At 36.4% G+C, this 24,585-nt stretch overlaps 1 protein-coding gene across 1 annotated transcript in view; it reads right to left on the bottom strand.

Annotated features, from left to right (window-relative positions):
- Positions 1 to 849: 849 nt before the first annotated feature.
- AGPS (alkylglycerone phosphate synthase) overlaps positions 850 to 24,585 on the bottom strand; it is a 59,913-nt gene continuing 36,177 nt past the window's right edge. Inside the window, exons 13-20 of the mRNA XM_074910109.1 lie at positions 24,000 to 24,076; positions 20,969 to 21,081; positions 19,199 to 19,268; positions 18,152 to 18,213; positions 16,360 to 16,449; positions 15,821 to 15,920; positions 13,976 to 14,033; positions 850 to 5,876 (exon numbers count right to left, since the gene is read on the bottom strand). Of these exons, the coding sequence (XP_074766210.1) occupies positions 5,755 to 5,876; positions 13,976 to 14,033; positions 15,821 to 15,920; positions 16,360 to 16,449; positions 18,152 to 18,213; positions 19,199 to 19,268; positions 20,969 to 21,081; positions 24,000 to 24,076 (692 nt within the window). The 3' untranslated portion in view covers positions 850 to 5,754. The remainder of the gene's footprint in view (positions 5,877 to 13,975; positions 14,034 to 15,820; positions 15,921 to 16,359; positions 16,450 to 18,151; positions 18,214 to 19,198; positions 19,269 to 20,968; positions 21,082 to 23,999; positions 24,077 to 24,585) is intronic.

Raw genomic sequence — 24,585 nt, 5'->3', positions numbered from 1 at the left:
CTTCCTTACATTTGCTTTCTAACATTAGCCAGATTTACTTTCCTTAATGACCAGCTTTTATGGCCTCATCTCTGCATGTATTTACCCAGCTGCTATGTATTTGCTAGGTGAGCATGTGTGTCACTTCATGTTTCAGAAGGGCTTTTAACCCTCGCCTCTGGGCAGCCAGGATTTCCTGCTCTGCGGCAGCAGGAACAGAGCGAGACAGGAAACGCTGCTGGCTGCTGCCAGGGGCTGGGAGGGAGAAAGGTCAGCGGCTGTGTTTGTACCTTCTCATTACTCCCACATCCTCAGGCTTGTGTCTAGTCAAGACTGCATTTATCAATGCCACTATCGATAGCCAATTTATGAATAACTGAACTCATCAAACCACCCTTTTATGTTTTCCATATTTGCTGAACTTCATTGGAGTACATTACATCAATGCCATTCGTTGTCTTCAAACTGCTTTGAATATTAAGTTGCTGAGCTGGCAGTGACGGATGCAACACCAGATATCCACATGCTCAGAGTGTCCGTGTCACTCATGGGAACAGAGCCAAGCCCTGCCAGCAGCCTGAAACGGGAGTAGATTTATCAAGGCCCGTCTTGAAACCGTCCACTTTATATTTTGCTTTGTAAAAGCATCTTGGGAGGTCAGCCACACTAGAACAAGCCACGTGATACTGAACTGCAAAAGTTGTGACAATCATTCATCATTAGAAAACATAGTTTAATTTTAAAATGTAATTTTAAAACAAAACCATTTTTCACTTACTTTCTGATACGAAGTTCTAGAAGCATCAGCTTAAACTTTATACGGTTAGTCATAATCCGGTTTTGTCCTGTATCCTTTACACACAATTTCTTTGCTGTGATCAACACTTCTGTTTTATCCTTTAGAAAGCTGCTATGATACTTTATAGCACTACAAAAAATACATTAATTTAGAAGCTGTTATGTCCCCATACATGTGGAGGGGGACACGACAACTACTACATACTAGTGTGAAGTTAGGAAAATACATTGAATGCTACTCAAATACGAATGTTATACTGGAATTTCTGAACAGTCAATCAAAACAAATTTAGCTTTATTCTGAATCAAAATGAAACATTCATAAAGTTTCCCATAAAAAATTCAATGCTTTGTTTTTCCAAAGTGCAGAAACAAATTCATAAATGAAACATTTCACAGCATTTCAGTAGAGGCACATATTATTGCAACTTATATCGGTAAATATTGCAAGTAACCATATGATTTAAAATATTATAATCCACGTTTTTGAAACTGAATCTTGAATTTCAAACTGACAGCACTAGTATTTTTCAAAGACAGTATGGTGAACATTTTTTAAAAATACCTTTGACCACCTCTGCTCTTGAGCACACAGCAGACCTCAAAGCTGAACACGAACAAAGCAATTGCCTGCCAATTCTGGTCACTATAAAAAGCCTAGGGAAAGACATCGATTTATGTTAAAGGTAATGTGGAATTCAGAGTCAGTGTTGGGACTACAAAGCCATAAACAGTGAACCTATAGTATTTACACAGCTGCAAGTTCAGGTCCAACTTTTTATAAAACTCACTTATTTTCAACAAAGGGAACACTGATGGGATCTGGCTGTCATCCTGAGACAAGTATATCACCCTCTAAGATCGCCTTCAAACTGAGACTATCTAGATCTATGTGAAAACAATGCATTTTTATGCTGTTAATAGAAGGGAAACACAAATAAAATGCTTGACTGTCAGTTTTCTCCTTCCTGTGAACAAGCACAGAAAAAAGTTTGGATCATATTGAGATTATTATAGTTCTACAGATTGAACTACGTCATTAGTTCTCCTGTCTCCTGCATACTGTGACTTTTGCAGTTTTTGAATAATACGAGCTGAAGTAACTGCATTAAGACAATTCAACATCTCTTTCAAGCAACACGTGATTTCAGCCATTTTAGCTTAAAGAGCATAAGCTTTATAGCAGTGATGCAGGTAACTGAGAAATACCTCTTCTGCTCACACATGGTGCGTTTGTGTACACAGAACTTTCAGTCTGATTCCATGACTTCTTACAATGTTTTAAATGAGACATGTACACAAGATCAGGAAGCTCTATACCTGTTGCAATAGCTTAATACGACAGGTCTTTGAAATCTGGTGAAGCTAAATAAGACAAGGTATGCTCCTGTATTACACTGACAGAACTTTCCAAGAGCAGTTGAACATGGTCCCCTTGCTGCCCAAACAGGGAATACTGAGAAGGTGAAACTTCTGAACCGAGCAGACTGATGTTCAGCTGGTGTTTTGCCATTCCTTTACTGCACTTCTCTCATTCTCCTATTTGGCTTTACAGGGCACACAAAAGCTGAGCCTCTATTAGCATTCATTTACAAGTTCAATTGCATTTCTCTCTGTAAGTGCCAAAGCCTTCCTAATAGTTTTCCTTGGGTAAAAGCTCACCACCAAATTAAAATGAACCAAAGATGACAAGGTAGTAGAATATATTTGTTTAGTTTCAGCACAAAACCACATCATTGTTTAGGCCCATTTTCTTTTTATTAATAATATAAGGTTCTATAATCTCTTAACATTACAACTGAAGTTTACAGTTAATCTCACACTAAAATGACAAACACTGTTTGGCTTTATTTGCAGAAAGTTAAATTACAACCTTGATAAACATACATTTCCAAGACTGAGAAGCAATTTATGTTTTCTGGATTTCAGTGCTAATGTATCCCTGCCTTTCAAATTGGTTTCAATTAATTAACATTGCTGTGGAAGAACTATTTGGCCTGGCCTCTACTCACAGCTGTAAGGCAAAGGAGATGTCTCTAACTCAACCAATATACTCTAAGCCATGTCAAGAAGAGACATGTTTTTCTCTGACTGTACGATTTAAACCCTGGATCAATTTCTAACAGATTTTCTTCCTTCCCCTCAAAACTTTTATAGCAGTCTCTCTAATGTAAATACATTTTGCAGTCAAGCCATACTCAGTCTGCACCTTTCTTCCTTCAAAGAGAGCGGAAGCTGTGTAATTGGAAGTCATGACAAACTTAATTAAAACTGCTTGTAACTTACATATGGCCAAAACAGTCACACAAATCAAAAAGTAATGTGTTATGCCAAGATATGCTTCTGATCTGCATGGATCAAACTCCATTCTGAACAGGCTGCAGCTATGGGAAGTGAGGTCTTTAGAAAGAGAATAATACAGAAGGAAGAGTAGTGGAAGACTTTAGTATCAGAGAAGGGAAGATTTCTTTTGAATAGATAATGATCTGTATGTATCTAGGTCTGAACTTGCATTACACTTTATTTTCATTAGAAAGTTAAATGTGAAATTAAAGACAGTAATACATGCTTTTCAACTGCAGTTCGTAAGACAGAAAAGTATTTAGGAAGACAGCAATAGGGTGGCCATTAGAAAAAAAATATCCATTACATTTGTAGTTAACCTTTTCCTCAGAGCCATCCAGTGACATTGCTTTGGGACCCTTATAGCCTGTTATTTCACCTTCCCATAGGACAATGGACATGCAGTAAAAATCTTTACTGCATTTTAAATCACTTCAGAAGCCAGTGGCTATTTAAAGGTTAGAAATAGAGCATAAGGAGTTTTTGCCTGTGTAATTTCAGTACAAAAAAAGGCATGAGGAAACTATAATCAGAAAATTATGAATTGAGAAGGATGTCATAGAGCTGTGCTGTACTTTAAGTCAAAATCTTGAGACAGGTATTACTGACTATGACTACTTGTTTTAGTTCTGTTTGTGCTGTCATTCTGCAAGCAACTTCATGTACTTTCCTTCAAAATAGATTCTTCATAGTTAGACATATACTTTAATTGAACCCTGCATAATTACCAGCTCCTAGAAAGATCTGTATACAAGTCATCAGCATGATGCCAGCTGTAGCCATGTAGTCACCATCATGCAGCACGTGAGATGAGGAAGTCCCTTGCATAAACACATACACATTCACTTTGCCGAGACACCATTGTGTACTTAAGGAACACTCAACCACAGTGCAAAGACACATTATACCTATTGTTTTGGTTGCTGCTAAAATATGAACTCTGGAGGCCAAAACCCAAAATAGTAGATTAGTTGAAATTGACTAATTAGATTAAATTAGTCAATTAGTTGAAATTTTATGTGAAACAACCACCATTCAAAGTGAATATAGCTGCATTGCAAGTATCACATTAACATTCTGTTTTATAACCTGCAGATGATAGAAAGTTTTCCTTAAGTACTTTGACAGCATGCATTTTAAAGTGATGCTTTGAGAGTCCATGTTTTGACCATTTTAGAGTTGAAATCTGAACTTGTTTCAAGATTAAGTTGTCTGATATGCAGTATTTCTCCAAGCATTTGGTACTTTTGGTATATTACCAAAACAGAGCTCAGACTGTATTCTAAAAGTTTAAAAACAAAAAAGCGATTTTATCTTTTTCTCCTCAGTAAGGGAACTACCAATACAAAAGGTGTCCAAACTGATCCTAGAGCTGTGAAGCAGTTGGCTAGAGACAGTGTCCTCAAAGGATAGTCTTTTTTTTTCCTATCCTATTCAATCATACACATTAACTATCAAAAAGTTGGATAACTTGCTTTAAGAAAAAAACCCACCTTAAAAATGGATCATGAATATTGACAAATACTTTGTTTTACTGATTAAGATTCAAGTTTCAATGTAAAAACTCTTACTCATATGATACCGATCAAGAAAATATTTCATTTTCTTAAAGTTCAAGGGACAATTAAAATTGTGGCTACTAGTGAAGTCAATAAATGATTCACAAAGGCCATAGGAAACTGTACAAAACTAAAATGGGAAATCTCACTTTCAGGATGACAGTTATGTTGTCCATTTAAATGCTTTATTAAACTGTTGAGACTGTTTCAAAAGACAGTGCTGGGCAGTTTCATTTGAATAGCCAAAACTTTTTTTTTTTACTGAAAAAGATGTTTTGCATCTCTGCAAAACAAACAAAACAGGAGCAAAAACCATACACACTAGGACTGAAGTACAGATAAACGCAAAGTTTTGTTACAAACCTGTTTTCAACATACAGTGAGAAATGTCCATTGTACAAAACTTATAGTGACTGACCTACAATTAATTTAAGATTATCCCAGCAATGCAAATACAACTTGGAACAGCTCAATTACATTAGATCTTCTAATGGTACTACAGTGGGATACTAGTGAGTTTTTAGTAGTTTGACTTACATTCTCTTTTGATCAAAGCCTACATTTGTACTTCAAGTATTTGCTGGTTACAAGTCTGTTACATACTTAATGGTGTTCTTGGTGTTCTCTCATCTGTCTCATAGCAGCTTTCCATTAGCAAGAGGCTGGGTTGAGCAGCTGCTTCTGTAGAAAACTGTTGTCAGTCTTTGTTCTCCTCGCAGGGGATGCTTTAGTAAGAAACATCTGGCAGTATCCAGCATTGAAAAATACTGTCAGCTGTGTTGCCTAACCAAACTTGGAAAACCAAATTTGCATTTCCTGGCTGGTAATACACTTTGTGCCCAATGGGTTGTTTAAGAGTTTAGGAGCATTATAAGTAAAAATCCATAAACATTAACAGTGATGTTTACACTTTATTGGGGGGAGGGGGGAAGGGAGTGGCAAAAATCAATGTGTAAGTTACTAGTTTTTAAAGTTTAGTCTATGTTATATTTGATTACTGGGATATCAATACAATGAAAGTGAAGGAATTTCAACAGTAATTTTGAAGTTTTAGTACATCATGTTGCACAGGGCTTTATAAAAGATTTTTATTTCCAAAGATGTTATTGGGGTCCACATATTCTTTAACAGATTTCAGCATTCCCAGGCCAACATCAGAGATGCTCTCCTTCATCCAGCGCTTCCGCAATTTGCCTACTGGAAAAACAAAAACAAAGTGTTTCAATATATGGCAGGATTCTAGGAGCCAAATCAATCTTGTGACCATGAATGAATAAACACTGTGTGATAAATGCTTTTATTCAAAAATGAGAAATGTTTTGCTTTATTTGATTTATTGAGCCCACCAGACTATCAAGCTCATTAAGCTCAGCATACTCCCAGAGGAAGACTGTGTTCCACACTGTCTACTTTCTTTAGAAACTATGAAATTTAGATGAAGCTTAGGCTGAAATCATGTTCTACTAAAATAGGGAAATCAGTAATAAGTTTTAAAAAGCCAAACTAATTTTAAGTAGGAAACTCTAGAGATTACTAAAAAGCAGAACCCCACACCTCTTTTTAAAGTAAAAACATAACTCAGTAATAAACTTAAAAGAGTATTGGTTTAAATAACAAAAATTGTTTTCTAGAAGGCTTACAGCCTGGTTTTAGCTTAACAAAATATCTTATTTCATTCAAAAACTTTTAGACAGGCTGGCAATTGCTCATACCATTACACAAAAGCTTAGTTGTCCATGTAAAAATGGATATTCACAACATATACCAAATACAAAGCAAAACTGAAACACCAGCCATTTAAGAGCTCATTTCAAAGTCTCACAATACTCCTGTTAAATGGCCGAGTGTTCACATAATAATTAACCAAGTCATCAACTCTGATTTAACAGATCTTCAAAAATAAAGAACATTTTTTTCATTAAACACCGTCTAGCATTTAACTTGTCATCCTGAAACACAATCCATTTGTCAGTATGATGCGATATAGTAAAGGTTTGAGAGACAGATGCTTTAAGAGTATCTGAAGCTAAATTCAAGCCATCTTTTGTGCCCTGTTCTCAGGGTAACCATCAAACTGTCATCAGAATAATAAATTACAGGGACACCTCTGGAGAACAGAATATATTTGTTTATACCTTAAGGAGTATGAGCTAGTCAAAATGCCAAGTGAAAAAGCAAATAACGTGAGAAAGAATGAAATTTGCAGTTTGCTAGAAAACAACTATTAGCAGCACGTGTGTCAAGAGCAAAGATCATGACCGAAGGACAAAAGGATTTGTCATGTGGTAGGAACTGTGGTTGTATTTTACAGCCCAGCTCAAGAAAAAAATCCCCATCTATAAATATACCATCACTGCAATTTGCCTGTGAGCAAGTTGATGTAGTTAAATTTTATCTGGGGAAACTTTAATACTACTGCTACAAAAAAGAAGAATCATGGATCTTGCTTGACCATCACCTCAAGTCACTCACACTGGCTCTTACACAAGCAGCTGAAGAACAGTCATTACCATTCTCAACTGTTATCTGTAATATAGTTTCAGTGAATGTGTCCTGTGGTTATGGATGTAATTGTCCTGAAAAGACTGCAAACAACTGCTTCAACAAGATGGAGCACATTAGAATCACAGCAGGATGCCCAACAGCTAGCATGCCTGCCTCTTTTACACCTCCAGTAATAATGCAATTCCACAAGGAACTGAACTACTGTCTGAGCAGCACCAAACAGTCGTTGCATATTTAATGAAGTCGCTCACCAAGTGCTGGAAAACAGAAGGTGCTTGGAGTGCATCATTAGTTCTGTCAAAGTGATAATTTACACATCTATCTTGTCAAATTTTCTATGGTTTATACTTTTGCAATAATAAATCTAACATACATTTGATTAGTGAACTGGAAAGAAAAAGCTGTACTACAGTCCTTCACAAACATGTTCAATGAAAAGATTTTAACCCCTTGATAACAGTAAGTTGAGCCCCTGCTCCTACTGGTCATGTCAATAAGATATACATGGATTTTTCAGCTACTCAGGTTTTCATATTAGAGTTAAACATCATTGAAGCAATTGCACTCTTAGAATTCTAAGCCAGTCCAGCTGATTAAATGGAAAATAAACCAAGTGAAGGAAAGGCTCTGTGCAGATGAGAGCACCACTTAGAAAAGCAATGTTTCTATTTGTTTCACTTCAAGTTCGTGCTGCCCTCTAAGTATTCTGTTCTTCCTCCATAGGACAATCCAATTAGCTTCTAGGATGAGAAGGGAAAAGGAGGAAGAAATTGCCACTTGGAATTATTTTTACATTCATGGTGACATCTTTTACTATTACGGCAAAGATGCTTAACTCCACTCTAAGCCTAGCCAAAGAACAGCTTTGGGCTCAAGGAAACCTTGACTTCCCTAACAGTAAGAGGTCTCAATTAAACCTGATCTTACCATTACTAGAGAAGAACACCTTTTCATTTCTAGCCTAGAGAAAATAGACGTTTTAAGTTTTAGGCCTAGATGATGCCATTTATCTAGAACTGACATGAGACAGTGCACACAACCAGATTTTATCCAAGCATCTACCACTTACAGGCTCTCAACGTGGTATACTTTGCTCAATTAAGAAAAAAAGAGATCAAATTGACCTAATCCTATATGCTACAGCATAACATTATTAATAAAATTCTCAAATGAGCATAACATTGTACAATCAATTTGTAGTAGCTTAACAAGTCACTACTTGTCAACCCAGCTATACACACCATTACACACAAATCTTGTTTCCCTAACTGGAAAGTAGTACAGTCTTTCCTTCTTGCATCTTCTTCCTCTGAAGACACCTAATCTTGCATCTTAATTATCCAAGATGACATGTGACAGAATTAGCCTTCAAGTGTTACAAGTGGCTAGTGCCCTGTTCCTGAGGTGTGCTGAGCAGTCTAATGCCTTAAAACATTCACTGCTAGGAAGCCAGAAGTCTTCAAATCTGAAGCCCAGCCTATTACATAGAGCACAGACACCCTAGCATGACAGTCTACCACAAAATACTTCAGACAATAAAGCCAAGAAGTTTGTTCAGTAGCAACTCTCCAACACAGTCTAACACCAATTTTTGCAGTATTCTCAAGTTTTATTATTATATTCCATATATGAAAAAAAAAAGTGAGCTAGCTGAGTAACTTTTTCCCAGTTCTAATACATGCTAGTCTAGCCCTTAGCTGGTTTCATTAGAAAAGTTGTTCATGCTTCCAGTGCCCTTTTAATCTGTTACAATATAAAATACACTTTGGTGAAGTTCAATCATACTCTATACTGGTCCCATAGAGCCCACCCCCTGGAAAAAACAAGCAAACATGCACCATCATGACATTCTCTGCCAAAAATTACTATAGTTTCCCAAGTGCACAGTTTATCAAAGAAAAGTGCATTAAATAGGTAGCACATACCTACTGGCCACAAAGAAGATAAAATGGGAGTACAGTTCTCCTGGCTCATGTAGGCTACATTTGCTCATCTTTAAAAATGCACCTGGATAGCTGCAAAAAAGTCTGACTAAGGATGGAGCTAGCAAGCAGCAGGCAGCAATTGGTTTTCTTACTGTTGGAAAATTAAATACTCGGGCACACATGCATGGTCTTATAAGGAAAGTTTTAATGTAGCTGATGGAACCCAGGAATAACTCTACACCCATGCAGAATAGATTTATAGCACTGCGTGGTCATGGTGGAGATAGGCTCTAGTGGCACTGAGCATGGCCCTAGACTTCCCCTACTCCAGTCCTTTCAACTTTTAGTTATTTCAGAACAACAGCTTTGCAAAAGGAGAAGCAGTAACAGGTCATAAGAAGGATGGGACTCTTCTAGCTGTTTCATGCTCTTCCTGAAGCTGATTATCTCTATGTAAAGCATCTCTCTACTCTTAGAAATTGCTTAATGGGCTATTACCCTTCCAGAAAGAGCTCTGCAATACTGAGAAAGGTCAGTGCTGGGGTATATTGGACCAGTGGGGTACCTGAAGTCTACCACATAACTAACGCTATCACCATAACATAATACATTTTCAGTTAATATCTAAACAATTTAAGTACCTTCATGTTCTATGTTGATAGATCAGAAAGTCCTTTCCATTTATCTGGTGGAAAAGGCACTGAAGATGACTATTCTATTAAGACTTTCAGACCAAGGAGGAAAATATAATGGTGTCATTTTATTTCACATAAGACTACTCCTTATGACAAACATCACATCTTAAACCCATTTTAATCAGTAGAGCAAGCTCTAGTTGCAAGATGAAAATATGATCAGTCTCCAATGCTTAACTTAAAGCTAATAAGATACTTTTCCTGTGTAGAGGGGAAAAGATGGTGTTTCCACCCATAAGGGAGTTTTATAATTCCAGATTTTGTAGTTTATGCAGGTTAACTACTACAGTGTATAGCTTAAACCACAGCCTCTTAATGATGCCAAGCAATTACAATGAATTGCAATGTCAAACATGTAACTGAATGCAAGCAAGGTGTGTGGGGTTTTTGGTTATGGGGTTTTTGGGGGGTGGGGGGATGTTGGTTTGGGGTTTTGTTGTGTTTTGGATTTTAAAGTTTTCCTACATAAACTGCCAGGAAATTGATACTATACCTAAATCCATGGAGCCTGAGCTACTTGCTTAACCTTTATTCTAGTCAATTTGTCTAGAAAGTAGAAGAAAGTTAGTTCTGTTAGATGGCTAAATGGGGGTATTTTCCTCAAACCCACAAGCTAATGATTGTTTCCTGAAGTAACCAGTTTTAGCTAGAACATTCCCTACAAGGGAAACAATCTATCACTAATTTTACACTGTTCCTTAAGTCTACATGGGTGCTTAGCTTGGTAATACAGAAGGAATTGGGCTCAAATCCAGCCAGCTTTCTTCTGATGCTGTACCTCAAAAGGGTTGTTACAGTTGCATTTATACACCAGTCATACCTACTGATACTTCCTCAGCATGTGTTATGTATACAAAAGAGGCATGTATTTTATGAAAAGGAAATTCAAGAGTGCAAGGTGTGAGATCACATGGGTGGGTTTAGGGCTTGCCCTAAACAATTAGAAGAATCATTTATCTAAATTTAAACTTGTATCTACAACAAATTGTCATTTCTAATGCAGCTTTAACACTGTTTCTAGAAGCTAACTGTGGCTCTAGCAACCCTTACCGGCGTGACTCTCAAGTCTAAAGGTACTCAGCAGCCAGAAAAGCAGATGGATCAAAGCTGTGTTCAGAAATGTGCACTATCCCTTTTTAAAGTGTAGGATGTAGTCAAGGCAAGGTGAAAACTATAATCAAGACTGTAAAATCTCACGTAGGAAATGAAGATAAGGAATGCTACAATTAGAATACCTAATTCCTGAATACCTTTCAAAAACTTTTACTAAAATCACAGATTATGTCATAACATTAGTTAAAATGCTATGTTAAAAAAAGAAGGCACAAGAAACCACTTGTCACTAGCTAGTCTAGAACCACTAAGAAGCTTTTCAGCAGTTTGTTCACAACAAATTTAGCAAGAAACAGACCTACCACATTTAGACAAGACTATCAGGATCATAAAGAAAAAAAACTGATAACCTCTTCTGGAAGGGTCAATTTCTAATGCACTGGAGAATGGATGACTTCCTTGTGCATAAGTGCCTATCTGATCAGCTATGTATTTTAGGTGTATTTTTATAGCAACGCATATGCCTCAGATTCTTTCTAAATGTAAACTCTGTTCAGTATGTAATCCAGAAACATATAGTGTTAAATACTGGTATTAGAAAAACCATTCCTGACACCAACCAGATTTAAATATTTGAGTGAAGAGCAAGAAAGACTTCAAAAAGACAATTTGATTAAAAGGACAAAATAATTTAAGATGCAGTATCACAGAAATTATGTCCAGATTTATAAAAACAAAAAATCCAGATATTCTACCCCAAAATACAAGTAACTGTTACATTGAAAGGATAAATTTATTACACAGATATATATGTCTGGCTTTGCTACAGCTTCTTGTCGCCATGAGATGCTTGCTGTACAAGGCTGGTATTGATAAACTTCTGCAATTTCTTTGCTGGAATGTTGTTGTTCTTACATATTGCAAGGTGTGACCTTTAATGTAATCCATTAAATAACAGTTGTACTTATGAAAACTAATAGAGGGGGATCTTCTCACAGTATTGCTATCTTTAGTGAGCCTTGCCTCAAAGTTACAGTATTTCCCATTAGCCTGGAGGGAGGGGAGCAGAGACGAGACATTGAAATTAAAACAGAATCCAAAGTAAGGTCTTTCTGAAGTTACTCTTCATACAAATTAAAAGTATCATGATTTCAGTTCTCACTGTAGATTTTAGCTATGTGTCTACCTGCAATTAGTACTTTCCCAGATGTGAAGTAATTTAGAGCTTTACATATCTCAAACTGTCATATATGACCACTTCACCCAAGGACTGTATGAAGACTGACTTAAGCAGGCTTTGTATTTCCTATAGCCTCAAGTCCCAGACTACATCTGTTTTCTTTGATACACAAAACCAGAGTTAGAATAGCTCCATTTATCATAGTGTGATTGTAGGCAGACAAACCAGCCTGTCTGTTTCCAGATAGTGAAAACAACTGTTATTAATCACAATTACAAGACAAATACTAAAAGAAACTGCACCAGTATTTTACCACACACAACAGACCAGTCTTAGCAGTGCTAAGAGTGACAAGGTCTGAAGGTCAGTAAATAAAACTAATACTATTAGGCTAATTCTCAGCAGCACATCCACTTAAGCACTGGAAAAAAACAAATCTTGAATATAGTACACAATGAACTGCCAGACAAAAACACTTAAAGCAGAAAATATTTACCAGTATAAGAGGCAGCCATGCATATATCAGAAGCATAACAAGTCTCACAGAACCAAGTTTCCCATATCTGTGGTCAGAAAGTTCAAGTGTGCAAGGATTTGAAAAAGCTTTTTTCTTGTTCAACATATGCTGTACGCAAGGTTTCATATGGTGAAGGCAAATACATCCAAATATGTGACAAGCTCCAGCTGCATGCAAGTTAATGGATGAAATGCTAGTCACAGTAAAATACAGCTGCCACAGCAGGGGAGAGCACAATAGTAGATCAAGGGGGTAATTCCACATTCCACGTGCAAGATTCGACCAGTCTCCTATACCACCACATTAGAGATTTAATCAGAGGACAATAAGCATATTAACCAAAAAAAATACTGAAACTGTTTTCACTCATGTGATCACCTACATATCTTTCAATGTCCTGATATTGCTAAAGCAGAGTCCATTTCAGTTTCTATCAAACCTATAGGCCTGAAAACAGCCCTAGCTAAAAGTTTCATGTCCAGGAACCCACCAGCTTCTGCCCTTCAGTTTTCCCCTACACAGAGCTTTCTTAGAATTACAAAATTTATCTCGTTTTAAGCCATGAGATTTCCTCTTTGCTCTTATTTCTGTGGCCAAACAGTGCCCCAAGACAGTAGAGAGAAGTAATGCATAAGTTCACCAGTTTTAAGCAGCTAGCTGCACAAATCAAACTGACTTCACAAGTCCTCCTGACGTCCAAGTTCACAGCATTATATAGGAATTAGGCTATCTGAATATGTGGGAAAAGCATATGTAAGGCATCAGATATATGAAGTTTCACTTATACATGATATTAGTTCTTAAACATAATACAAAAGCACAAAATAGCTTGCAAAAAACCTCAGGACAAGTAATTCCTAACTCCAAGAAAAGAAACTGAATAATCAGAAGTTAGCAGACAGTAATACAGTACTTACAATAACATCAAATACGCAACATAGCTCAGTTTAAAGTCAACAGCTTTTTAAAGCAGATACTTTCACTAAGTGCTCTGGAATTAGGGCTAATATTATTCACATGGTCCCAAAGGACACTAAACTGTTTTAAAACTGAGAAACTCCCATTTGAGGTCTTTAACTGAATATACCTCTGCATAAGGTTCAGTAGAAGTTGCTAAGGATAAACCAATCAAATACATTTTCAGGTTCTCAGACAGCCTATAGACTTCCTATCAAAGGCTTGAAGCTGGTGCTCATAAATACACATTGTGTGACCCAACATCAAGCCAACCAGGTCCAGGGACACTTTTCCCTGAAAGTCTGACAAATGGGTGAGAAGTTTCTAGAAAGAAAGCCAGGACATCCCCTCCCCCAGTAATTTCAGTTAATGCCTGTTAAATATTTTTCAAAGTTCTATTACAAACTGTTTTATGTATCCATGAGTATTTAGCAGTATCAAAGAGACTAGACAGAGAACATTACCTCCATGGTGATGTGACAGACTTCCTCCATTGGCAAGTATTTCTTCTCTAGCAGCCCTCTAAATTGGAAAGATAAGGTGTTTATTCATCAACAAATGCACAAGATGTGTTTTTAGTGAAATGCTTGCTATCACATGCATTTACACAGGTGTATGAAAAGTTTCAGAAATAACTAGGGTACACAATACAGAAAAATATTTTAGTTCAAGTCCGAAGATAAATGTAAGTGGGGATTTTCCATATAAGCATTATCAAAGCCAAGACATTTCAAATGGCATCTGCTACAACAAATCTATTATTCCAGAATGGAATATTCCCCCTCGCCAAAACTAAAATAGCCTAATGACTGGGATGCTCATCTGGAAGATGGTTAAGTGCGTACTGAAAAGGAAACCACAATAAAGAAGTCTGAAAACAGGCTTCCCAGAGTAATTCAAGATTCTTATTCAGACCGGAGTTTGGACCCAGATCTCCAAGACTGTGGTTGAGGAAATTAGGTATTTTACAACTGACAACCCTTTCATGGGTGAATTTTGTGACAGAAAACAAAATTTAGATTTTTATGTTAAGATATATATGAACACTTTCAAGCTCTAAAATCTTCCTTCCCATCCAGCTCTGATTATGAATACTTAAGACAGCTTAGAAGGTATAACAAAGCAAGGTTTCCTAAGCACAAGCACTAAATCTTTTTTCAAAGAATCATACTTTTTCTAAGAATAATGTATATAACCATACCAATGCAGTTAGAGATATTTTTCAGTCTGCCACAGAGTGCATATACTTGGTTGGCAAACTCACTTCATTAGGTTAAATTTAGTCACCTACAATGGAAGACATGCAACTAGGTGATCACACTACTACCTGATTCCAATAAACAGTAGAATCTAAGTATTAATAAAGTTTCATTAAATAAGCACTCAAGTATGTTGCTTTCCAATGTCCTAGAGTCAATAGCATGGAAGTCTCAAATTGTAGATAAAACTTTGCATCTGCTTGCCATGTTCAAGAAAAATTTCTAGAGAATAAGCATGGGAAGAACAATATCATAGTTATATACATAGCCTGTTTCTCCACAGTCCTATTAGCAGTTTTCTGGTGCTGAAGTTTGAGCATATGAACCAAAAGGTAAGGTGAAAAGCAGTTTGGCCATAGTCCTTCTACATCTAAGCATTACACCTTCAAGGTAACAAGAATATTGGTTTCCCCTAACTAGGTGAACATAGTGTTTCACCAGCCAAAGTGTTAAAGCAGAGTTATTCCACAGCTTTGTGGTAAATGTCAAAGCAGCTTACAATTGGTCTAACACAGCAGACTTAGACTGGCACTTATCTATGTCTAAGTAGAAATAACCACAGCAGTCCATTCTCTGAAACAGCACAAGACACTCACATTCATTATTCTCTACATGCAGCACTATTAATAAAGGATGATCTTGACAGTTTTACCATGTATTTTAAAGACTAATCAAGTGAAAGAAGCTTTGTAAACAATGGAACCAGGAAGTCTTGTCTCCCAGAGATTTCGGTTTTATGGTTGATAATTTCTGCCATCCAAAACCAAACTCCAGTTCAAGCTTTCCCTATACTTTAGCCATTCATTTACTGATGAATACTCTACATAAGTATTCATTTACTGATGCCTAAAATAGTCACCTGGCAGTCTTTGCTCTACTTGATGTGCTATTAGTGTGCTCCTCTTTTCCTAGCTGCTAATAAAAGCCTTACAAACAGACTTTTGAGATCTTTCCTGAAAGATTCAGTTATGTTAGGCAATGGGTTCAACATATATTATGGGACATTGGCTTTGCCCCCTCCCCCTTAACTATTGTTCTTACATACATTACCTCAATTTGTTCATAGACATGGATAGGATCACTAATTCCTCTGTAGTTAAAAGCAAAGTAGAAGTAGACACATGCACCTGCATCATAAGTCTGTGTCACCCTGTTGAAGAGAACTGCATTACAAACAAAGCTTTATGGTATTAAGCCAGCCAGTATGTGTCATTACACAATTCATTAGGTTACTCAACTTATTCGAAAGGGTAGCTTTTTTTTTTTAAGGAGTTTTGTATCCTTTTTACTCATACTTCATGAGTGATGCAATGCTGACAGAGCTGAAGCTCTTAAATCGTTACACTTGACTCGTGCATATAAGAAGAGTTAGTGTCAAGACTAATCAAGTGCTACTAATCCCTTGAATTACCCATTCTTACATGCAATCCATTTGCATATTAAAGAGGAAGATCAAGATTACTAGCGTTTGCAATATCATTAAGATGCACTTTACCTACTAGCTACCATGTGTAATGACCTCTTCCTTAGTTCTCTTACTACTCAAAAATTCAAGAAAAATGATTATTTATGGTTGTTACACGGCTTACCTGCAGGTGGAAAGAGGAGCAAACTGAACACCCTTTTCTTTGCATTCTCTTACTATCCTTTCCTTCACATTCCTACAAAGATCCAAAACCCTGTAACAGAAAACATGCTAAATATAAAATCTTAGTATATGATTTTATACAACTTCCTAAAAAACACAACTTCAAAAGGTATAACCTAATAAAACAGAAGATTGCCTTCTAGAACTTAGATTTTGTTCTAAGAATAGTCCTCATCAAGACTTCACTTGTCCTGCTTTTTCTGTATAGAAAGTTTACTCTGAAGCAGAGTACATAATGAAAGCTCTTTTTCATATGGAATAGGATTCAAAAGCGTTCAACAGAAAATGGAGGTTACCTACTTCTGTATGTCTTTGCTTACTTTCTCAGTAAAACCACCCCAGACTTTTGGCAACTTAGTTGACAAATACAGCTCACAATAGAAAGCGTGAGAACTCTAAGGCCTTGTATACTCTGCTAGTAACATACTTCATTATGTTGCAAGGCCAAAACTGGAGATACTCCAGCTGTGCACTACCTTGCCAGCTTGAAATGTTATAGTTCTAATATGGGAAACAGCTATTAAACCTTGTCATAAGTCATACGTGTTTTGCTTTTATTATTTCTTTCTTCTAGGGCAAACCCAGGTGCATCCAAAGTGCTGAACGATTAAAATAAATCACTTTTTCCAATGACCATTTCTTCAGTTACATGTTCTCCCACAGAGGTCTGCAGTGCTATACTGTACAATTCAGATTAAGATATTTTACAGAGAATTAAAAATACTTTGCAGATGGATAGAAGTAATGCCCAAGAGAAATTTATCCATTCAGTGAATAAGCAAGTAAATATTTTATTAAAGTATTTTCAACCTGTCAGGAATAAGGTAGCTAACATTTTTGAAAAATGACATGGCTCTTGTGAGAGCATAAAATGGTTTCTGAAAACATCTGCTTTCATGAGGACATTTTAAAATATTATCTTAAATACTTAAATATTACAATTACAATTTAAATTGTCCTCAAATTTCTGGTAGCCATTTAAGGTACTATGCCAATTTTCAAACCAGAGGCTAGAACTTACCACTGCCACTAATTTCAATAGTAAGGATACAGCCTTGCCAGTGTAAATCACACTTTGCACAATTTCCACTGTAAAGCTTTAAATTCAAATAACCTTAGATCCTGCTTAAGATGTTTCTGGCTTACCAAATGGACAGAAGCATCCAAAGTGATTTCATATATTAAACCATTGTGATCAAGTGTTTGTCAACCATAGCTAACGTAAAATAAGCTTAGGAAAAAGATCTGTATCTTGAGCAAAACGATCTTAACCTCGAGCAAAATTTATCTTTTCAGTTTTCATTTCCCTGCATTACTGAGGAAAGAAGAAACCTTAAATATATATATATTTTTTTTAGATCTTCACCACAAGCTTTTCTGTTTGAAATACACTGCTGATCCCACATGTGACTGCTCATCACACAATACAGTTATTGTCACCATTGTCTAGCCTCCTATGCTAGTGCAATTTCCAGTCCTGAATTTGTTACAGTAAGCTAACCTAAGTAGAAATATTACTGACTGCTTGCATACATTGCATTTACAAAATCCTGATATGTAATTTGCTAGGAACTTTAGCAAGAACACACAGGTGCAAGACTTCAGGCACATCAGGGAACCTCCAGTACACATAAGGCCTAAATCAAATAAAGTTTCCCCATGAGCAAGCATGGGTTAGAAATAATTTGAATGAATTCAAATACAAGTAATTCTAAAGAATAAACGCAGTTTACCTATCCCAAGGAACAGATGTCTCAAATGATTCTCCTATTACATAGTAATCCAGGCCCAGGTCCTAATAAATAGAAAACGGAAATTATCAGCAACATTCAGCATCAACATCTGGAATTCCGGTCTATGCTACACAGCTAACAGTTGAGCAATTTTAGTTTGTAAGAGGAAAAACAGAAAGTCTATTTAGCAGAAACACCCATCTGTCCATTTATAATTATGGAAATAGGTTGTCTTCAAAGACACAGATGACAAACATTTTGATGTCGTGGCTATAGTGAGACAACTTGTTAGACTGTCAGTATGCCTAAACTAATCAAATATTTGTACTACTATAGTATCAAGCCAAGAGCTCCACTGTGCTAACCAATATAATACCTAGTAGAAATATTTATTTGGAATGCAATATCTACCTAGGTAGAATAAAGACAAATATTTTGTCCACTTTACATATAGCCTGATGAAATAAAGGGAAAAATTAGTGATTTGTCCCTGACTATAAAAGCCAAATAAAATCTAGCACTCAGGATGTGCATAGAAGGATGTGAAAACCCCCCCCCCAAAATCTCTTAAACAGACTAAAGTTCCTAAGAACAGCTGCAGCAGTTCAGACTAAAGGTCCATTTGTCCTTGAATTCTGATTTGAGCTACAGCCATAAACAGATGTCCAAAGAAGAGTAAGAGCTAAGTGGGCACATGAGTATTTCAAGTACTCTCCCAGCCTCCAATTACATTCAACCTGTGGATTTATAAGACTGATCTGGTTTATTTAGAAACTGCTAGTGGGTTCTTCAGTCTAATTTTTCCTAACCTGTATCAGAAACTATTTTCTTAACAGACACATAAATTAATGTCTTTATGGTGTTTTGCACATGAAGTTCCACGAGTAAACACTAACCAGAAATGGAAGAGATACAACCTCTCAGAGAAGGCTAATGTATCATCCAAGGCAACATGCATTTAGACTTCAGAGAAAGCATCTTCAAAATAGACATCTTTGTTTTATTAATTAACAAAAGTTTCAGCAGGCAGACAAAAGGTGAACCTACCCGAAGGTAAGCAATGACAAATGTCAGCATATACCCTCTCTGTCCATTATCTTCTCCTGCTGCCAAGCCACTGCAATTAATAAGAATTTAATTAACTTTCCAGCAAAATTGTCACTGGTTTACAAAAAGAATTAAAAAAAATAATACTTTGATTATCAAACATGTGCAAGTTTAGCTGTCTCCAAGCTGTGTTACAATAGTTGCAAATAGTAGGGTCTCTTCTTCACTAGAAATGAGAAGTTACTTCAGATCAGACCTTTAACTCTTTGCATTTCTCTTTTCATCCCATAATCTGAAGAGATGAACAATAACAAAACATCTGATGTGATCTTTAAATAGCAGTCTTCAAACATCACAAAAGAGCAGGGGAAACAGATCTAGACACAGTATATCCTTGATGTTCATTCACATGAATATGTGTATCTACATTTCTAAGCATGTTGAAGTTGTTGTGCACTTGTATGCTCACAGGTCATGGAGAGCAAGACTACTGCCTGAAAGATCCCAAAATAAGTGATGTGAATGGATAAAAGACATAGCACCAAAGGAAAATGAAGCCTTGCTTTCCCCAGTCAATCAAGTTAGGAGCATTATGAAAGTCTTTGTTTTTAACTATTGGTTTCTGAGAACAAGACAGTGCTATGTAACTGTAATCAGCCTTCCTAGAAGCTCCTGTAAATCCAGGGAGGGCAGGAATCAGACATTCTGAAGGACAGAATTAAAACATTAAAACATTTTAGACCATTAAATGGTTTAGCACTTTAGACCAGGTTAAACTATTAAACATTTATAGTAAACATCTAATAGTCTTAACCAAGCAGAAGAGACAGCACTATCTTCTAACAGACCTAACATAGAAAAGTCCCCCCCTTATCAATACACCATCTCGAAATAGCAAAATATAAAACAATTCAGAGTTGAAGCCTTTTCTTGCATAAAACATTAAACTGAAATGCTCTTTAAGATCAAGAGCAGTGTTATTCTTATCACTGAATGTTAGCAAGCTGCTCACGTGAAAGCCGAATTTTAAGCTGTTTTAAGTGGTAGAACAAAAGCACAAGGAAATCCCAAATTTCAGAAAAGGATAGCCTTAAAATGGCTAAAACAATACTTACATATTTTTGAACAGTTGAGACTAACACTAGCAATAACTTTAAAAAGTATATTCTTGACAAATCACACTTTTAATGATGGTTTTCATCAATCACGCTTAATCAAACCAGGAGAAACTATGTGATGATTACCCAACCTGCCACTCCTACTGATGTCTTCTGTTCCTTTGTAAGGATAGAAAACAGTCTGCAGGACAGAAGTTCACTGCACTCCTTTAACTGAACACAAATTCTTCTTTTAAACAAGCTTCTTGTATTCATATGCTCACATCAATTCGGTAAAGATTTAATACTACCCTTATGATTTTGTCTTCCAGTTCTGTAGTTAAAATACAGTCTAGCATTACAAAACAATCAGCTTCCATGCCTATAAGCAAGTACAAGGGCTAGTCTCCATTTTAACATCAATTCTATATTTAGTGAAATAGTTTTCTGTGATACACAGACAGCTGAAGTTTTTCAGTAAAGGTATCTATTAAGAGTTAGCACAAGCCATATTTATCAAAGGGAACACTCAGTAGCTAAATGATTATTGCCACTTCAAACAAGTAAATTGAGAACATATTCATACAGTAATCACTATAAAAATATGGTAATCCTATTTTCTCCTGGACAGTTAATACCATCTTTATAAGAAAAAGTTATTTGAAAAGCATACCCAAACTTGGTGGCAATATCATAGACTTGCTTTTCATGCTGAAGAACCTTCTCTCTGTCACCCTCAAAGAGCAAGGTAGCAACACACAGTATGTTGGGATCAAATCCTTTAAACTGCAAAGAGAGAAAACCTTGTATTATGTCAACGCCTATGTGGCAGAATACAAGCAACAAATTTTTACTTTTCAAATACATAGCATGTGCTCTGGTTAATAAGTTGTTGCAAGAGGAAAGGTTAGGAAAAAACATCTTTCAAAATTTTACTCTCAAAACAATTGAGATTTTCCTTGACAGGACAAACATTCACAAGCCCACTGAAACAGAGATCATCTGCCACCTTTTTTCTCCTGTTAAAAAGCAGGATAGACATAACAGTTGTCTACCTATGCTGAAGAAAGAGCAGGCCTTGAAATCCTTTGAGCAATAGGGAGACATTCATATTCTGTCAACTATTCCTGTATTAAAGCAGGAAGATGACTATGATGACCGTAAATGTCACTGTTCTCAAAACTGTTTTATCAGCAGTGTGCCACAGAAAATCTCTACGCTGGGAAAAGCACTACAGAAGGAAAATAACTTCTCAACTTGTAGCAGGGAACATATCCCAGTGGAAATGAGGAGAACACTATTAAGGGTTTAATAGTAATGCAGTGAGGCTGTCTGTATGGCTTTGTTTCAGGAGTAATAGTGAAAAGTCATATCTTTGCAACTGGTCCAAAAAAGACCCTTACTTATTTTCTACATACCTTATTATTAATTCGTTCCAGTGAACTACCACTACTAAGAAGGTTTCAGACAGAATGGAGATGAATATAGAGTTGCAATAAAGTCTAATAATTTTCCACAGTCAAAAAGGGTAAAATTTATTAAGAATATGTTGTTCTAAATCATATGTATACTGACCAACAATTATGTTTTTAAAGCCTTCCCCTTGCCAGTGGCATTCATCTCAGTCTCCACTCTGCTTGTGGTCACTTGTTACTTAAGCACCAAGCAAGGTTATATGAAGTTACATTAATAGTCAAGAGATTCAAATTCATCCTTTATGTGCAACAACTATGCTGAGAAAAATCCCAGTTAGTTGCTATTCCTTTTATTATTCCCTTAACTGAATAGATTAAATGTACTAGAACTTAACTGAAGGTACCAGGAGGGTCCAAAAAAACTAGCAATGAGGCAAAGTATCTTGGGGTGGCTCAGTCCTCCAGCCAATGAGCTCAAATCTGTATGGTGAACCCCAGTCAGAGACATCCAAGTTATTATTCCTGAAAAGGATATTGCACCCTACCACCCCAACAAAACACCATCATGAAAAACACTGAAATAGAATATACCTCCCCAGGCAAAGGATCTGTCTTATCCATTAGTGCTACAAAATCAGCATAGCTAACAAAGAAATATTGTTACTATAGTGATAAACTCCAAGGACACAAATAAAGGTCTATTAAGATGCTATTTACAGTCCCTTCTTGTTCTAAAACCACTTGTATTTGATCTAGTATGAATCCTTTCATCTATTCTGCCATCTTTTGGCTGTAATGCTCAGGTAACCTCACAGTTCTCTAAGAGGCACTGGAGGAACTAGACAGTGTGAATTATTAGACGAACACCACCTAGAGGATTCATCTGTCAGTAAACAGTCCCAAACTACATGGAGTAAACAAGAAAGACTTCGTCCCGATCAGTTAATGACTATTTCATTCACTGAAAGGTTAGTCTGATGTGTTCTGTATTCTGATGTTCACTTTTTTTAACATGGGGATCTTAAAATTCACAGATGGAAGTAAATATAAGATGGATTTGAGTATCTTGGTCCCAGTAACACCTGCAATATCAGTTTCAGGGTCATTAAATTTGCTCCTTTCTATACTCATACTTCCTGCCCCAGCTGGGAGTTTCTCTGAAGTAGAAGTTGCTCATATACACCAGGGGACTAAGCCCTGACGTAAGAACTGCAGATTGGTCACCAACCTGAAATCTCTGCATGAGTATTACATAGCATTTGCCATTTCTTCCATGTTCTTTTTCTCCTACAGAGCTGGAAGAACTGGAACTGCCATACAGCATCCCAAGAAGTAGCGATGCTTGTTGCTGACTACAGAAGCAGTATAATGCCAACCAGGATTGCTCCAAACTGACAGCAAACTTGTTGCCAAAACAGTTACTATTTTAGATATTCCTGCACTACAGCAGATCAGGGAGGGAAGGTAAAATTTTGGTTCTCCAAGCCTAATAGGTATTCCCTAGCAAAAGAAGTCTTAAAACACACGGCATCGTCCATTTCAGTAGCACAAGAAAAAATAGCAGAACCAACACTAGCCACTCTCTCTCAGATAAGCCCACTCCTTGAAAAACCTCAATGTTACCAGATCAGAATGGAATGTTTACCTCCTATCTAAGTTATCTAAATCCAGGATAATACAATTTTCTAGATATGAATACCTATACTTGCAGGAACTCTCTAGTTAGATAATTTGGAGGAAAAATTCAGTAACAAGACAAATTATTTAATACAAAAGTCTAGGTGAAATCATTTTAGCACCAGATAATTCTGGATTAAAAAGGATATAGAGATGAATTCTAGAAAGACAAAAAAGCCAATCTATATGGGCAATTCAAGACAAGTATCTTGAGGTTCTCCCAAAATCCTATTCCACTGTAATAACAGGGTAGATCACACCTTGACAAGATCTGTGAAAATGAAAAGAAAGTGGTAGCCTCACTCCATCAGTATTAACTGATCTGTGGTCTGCAAACTGGTTCCAGTCTTGCTCTGTCACCAACTCACTGTTAGACAAGACACATTAATTTCATCTACAGATATGACCAGTGAGAACAGCTCTCATGGAATAACTCCTCAAACAGATAATCTCATTTTGGATTGAACCACCTTGAGAATCTTGAATTAACTAATACTACAATGTAGGATCTGTTACACTCAAACTCAGCTGCATTAGAGACAGTATACCAGAAAAATCTGGAATTTTAAGAAAAGCATGCAGTACCAAGCAGTATTAAACCCCCAAAGTTACCTTTGTGATGTAGAATTTTTTCAGTCCATCCAAAAATGATGTAAAAATGGAAGCAACTTGTGGTTTAAGAGCATGACCTTTGGCAAAAAGTGGGAAAAGGTGTGTTAAGGCAAACAGTACTCAAAATCCCAACTTCAATGGGCAAATAAAAAAATAGCTCGGTAGTTGAAGTTGCAAGAATCACTTAGACCACTTTGTATTATCATAGACTTCTCTCTACTCATTTCAAAGACAATTTAAGAAAAGTTTTTATTATTTTTTTAAAGGCATATATATGTGCACAAATATTTCATTGGACACTAATTAAGGCTGCTCTAGTCTAGACCTTCACAAATATATGACATATGGAAAATTTTAGAAAAGAGCACTTCATTAGTTTTTACACTACAAAACTAAGAACAATCGGTGACTAAGTTATGCCAAAACCACTGAAGTCTATAGCCAAAATTGGTGCAAGTTAGGAGTTAAGCAATTATTTCCTTAATGGTTATGTCACTTGTGCAAAATTTTCTACATAAAGCTAGTAATTGCTTCCTTAATCACATACGAGGAACTAAAATCACCAGGATATATAAATGGTGTCTTG

The sequence above is a fragment of the Athene noctua genome, chromosome 7 (genome assembly GCF_965140245.1).
Source record: "Athene noctua chromosome 7, bAthNoc1.hap1.1, whole genome shotgun sequence".
Taxonomy (NCBI): Eukaryota; Metazoa; Chordata; class Aves; order Strigiformes; family Strigidae; genus Athene; species Athene noctua.
This window is presented reverse-complemented; position numbering and strand designations above follow the sequence as displayed.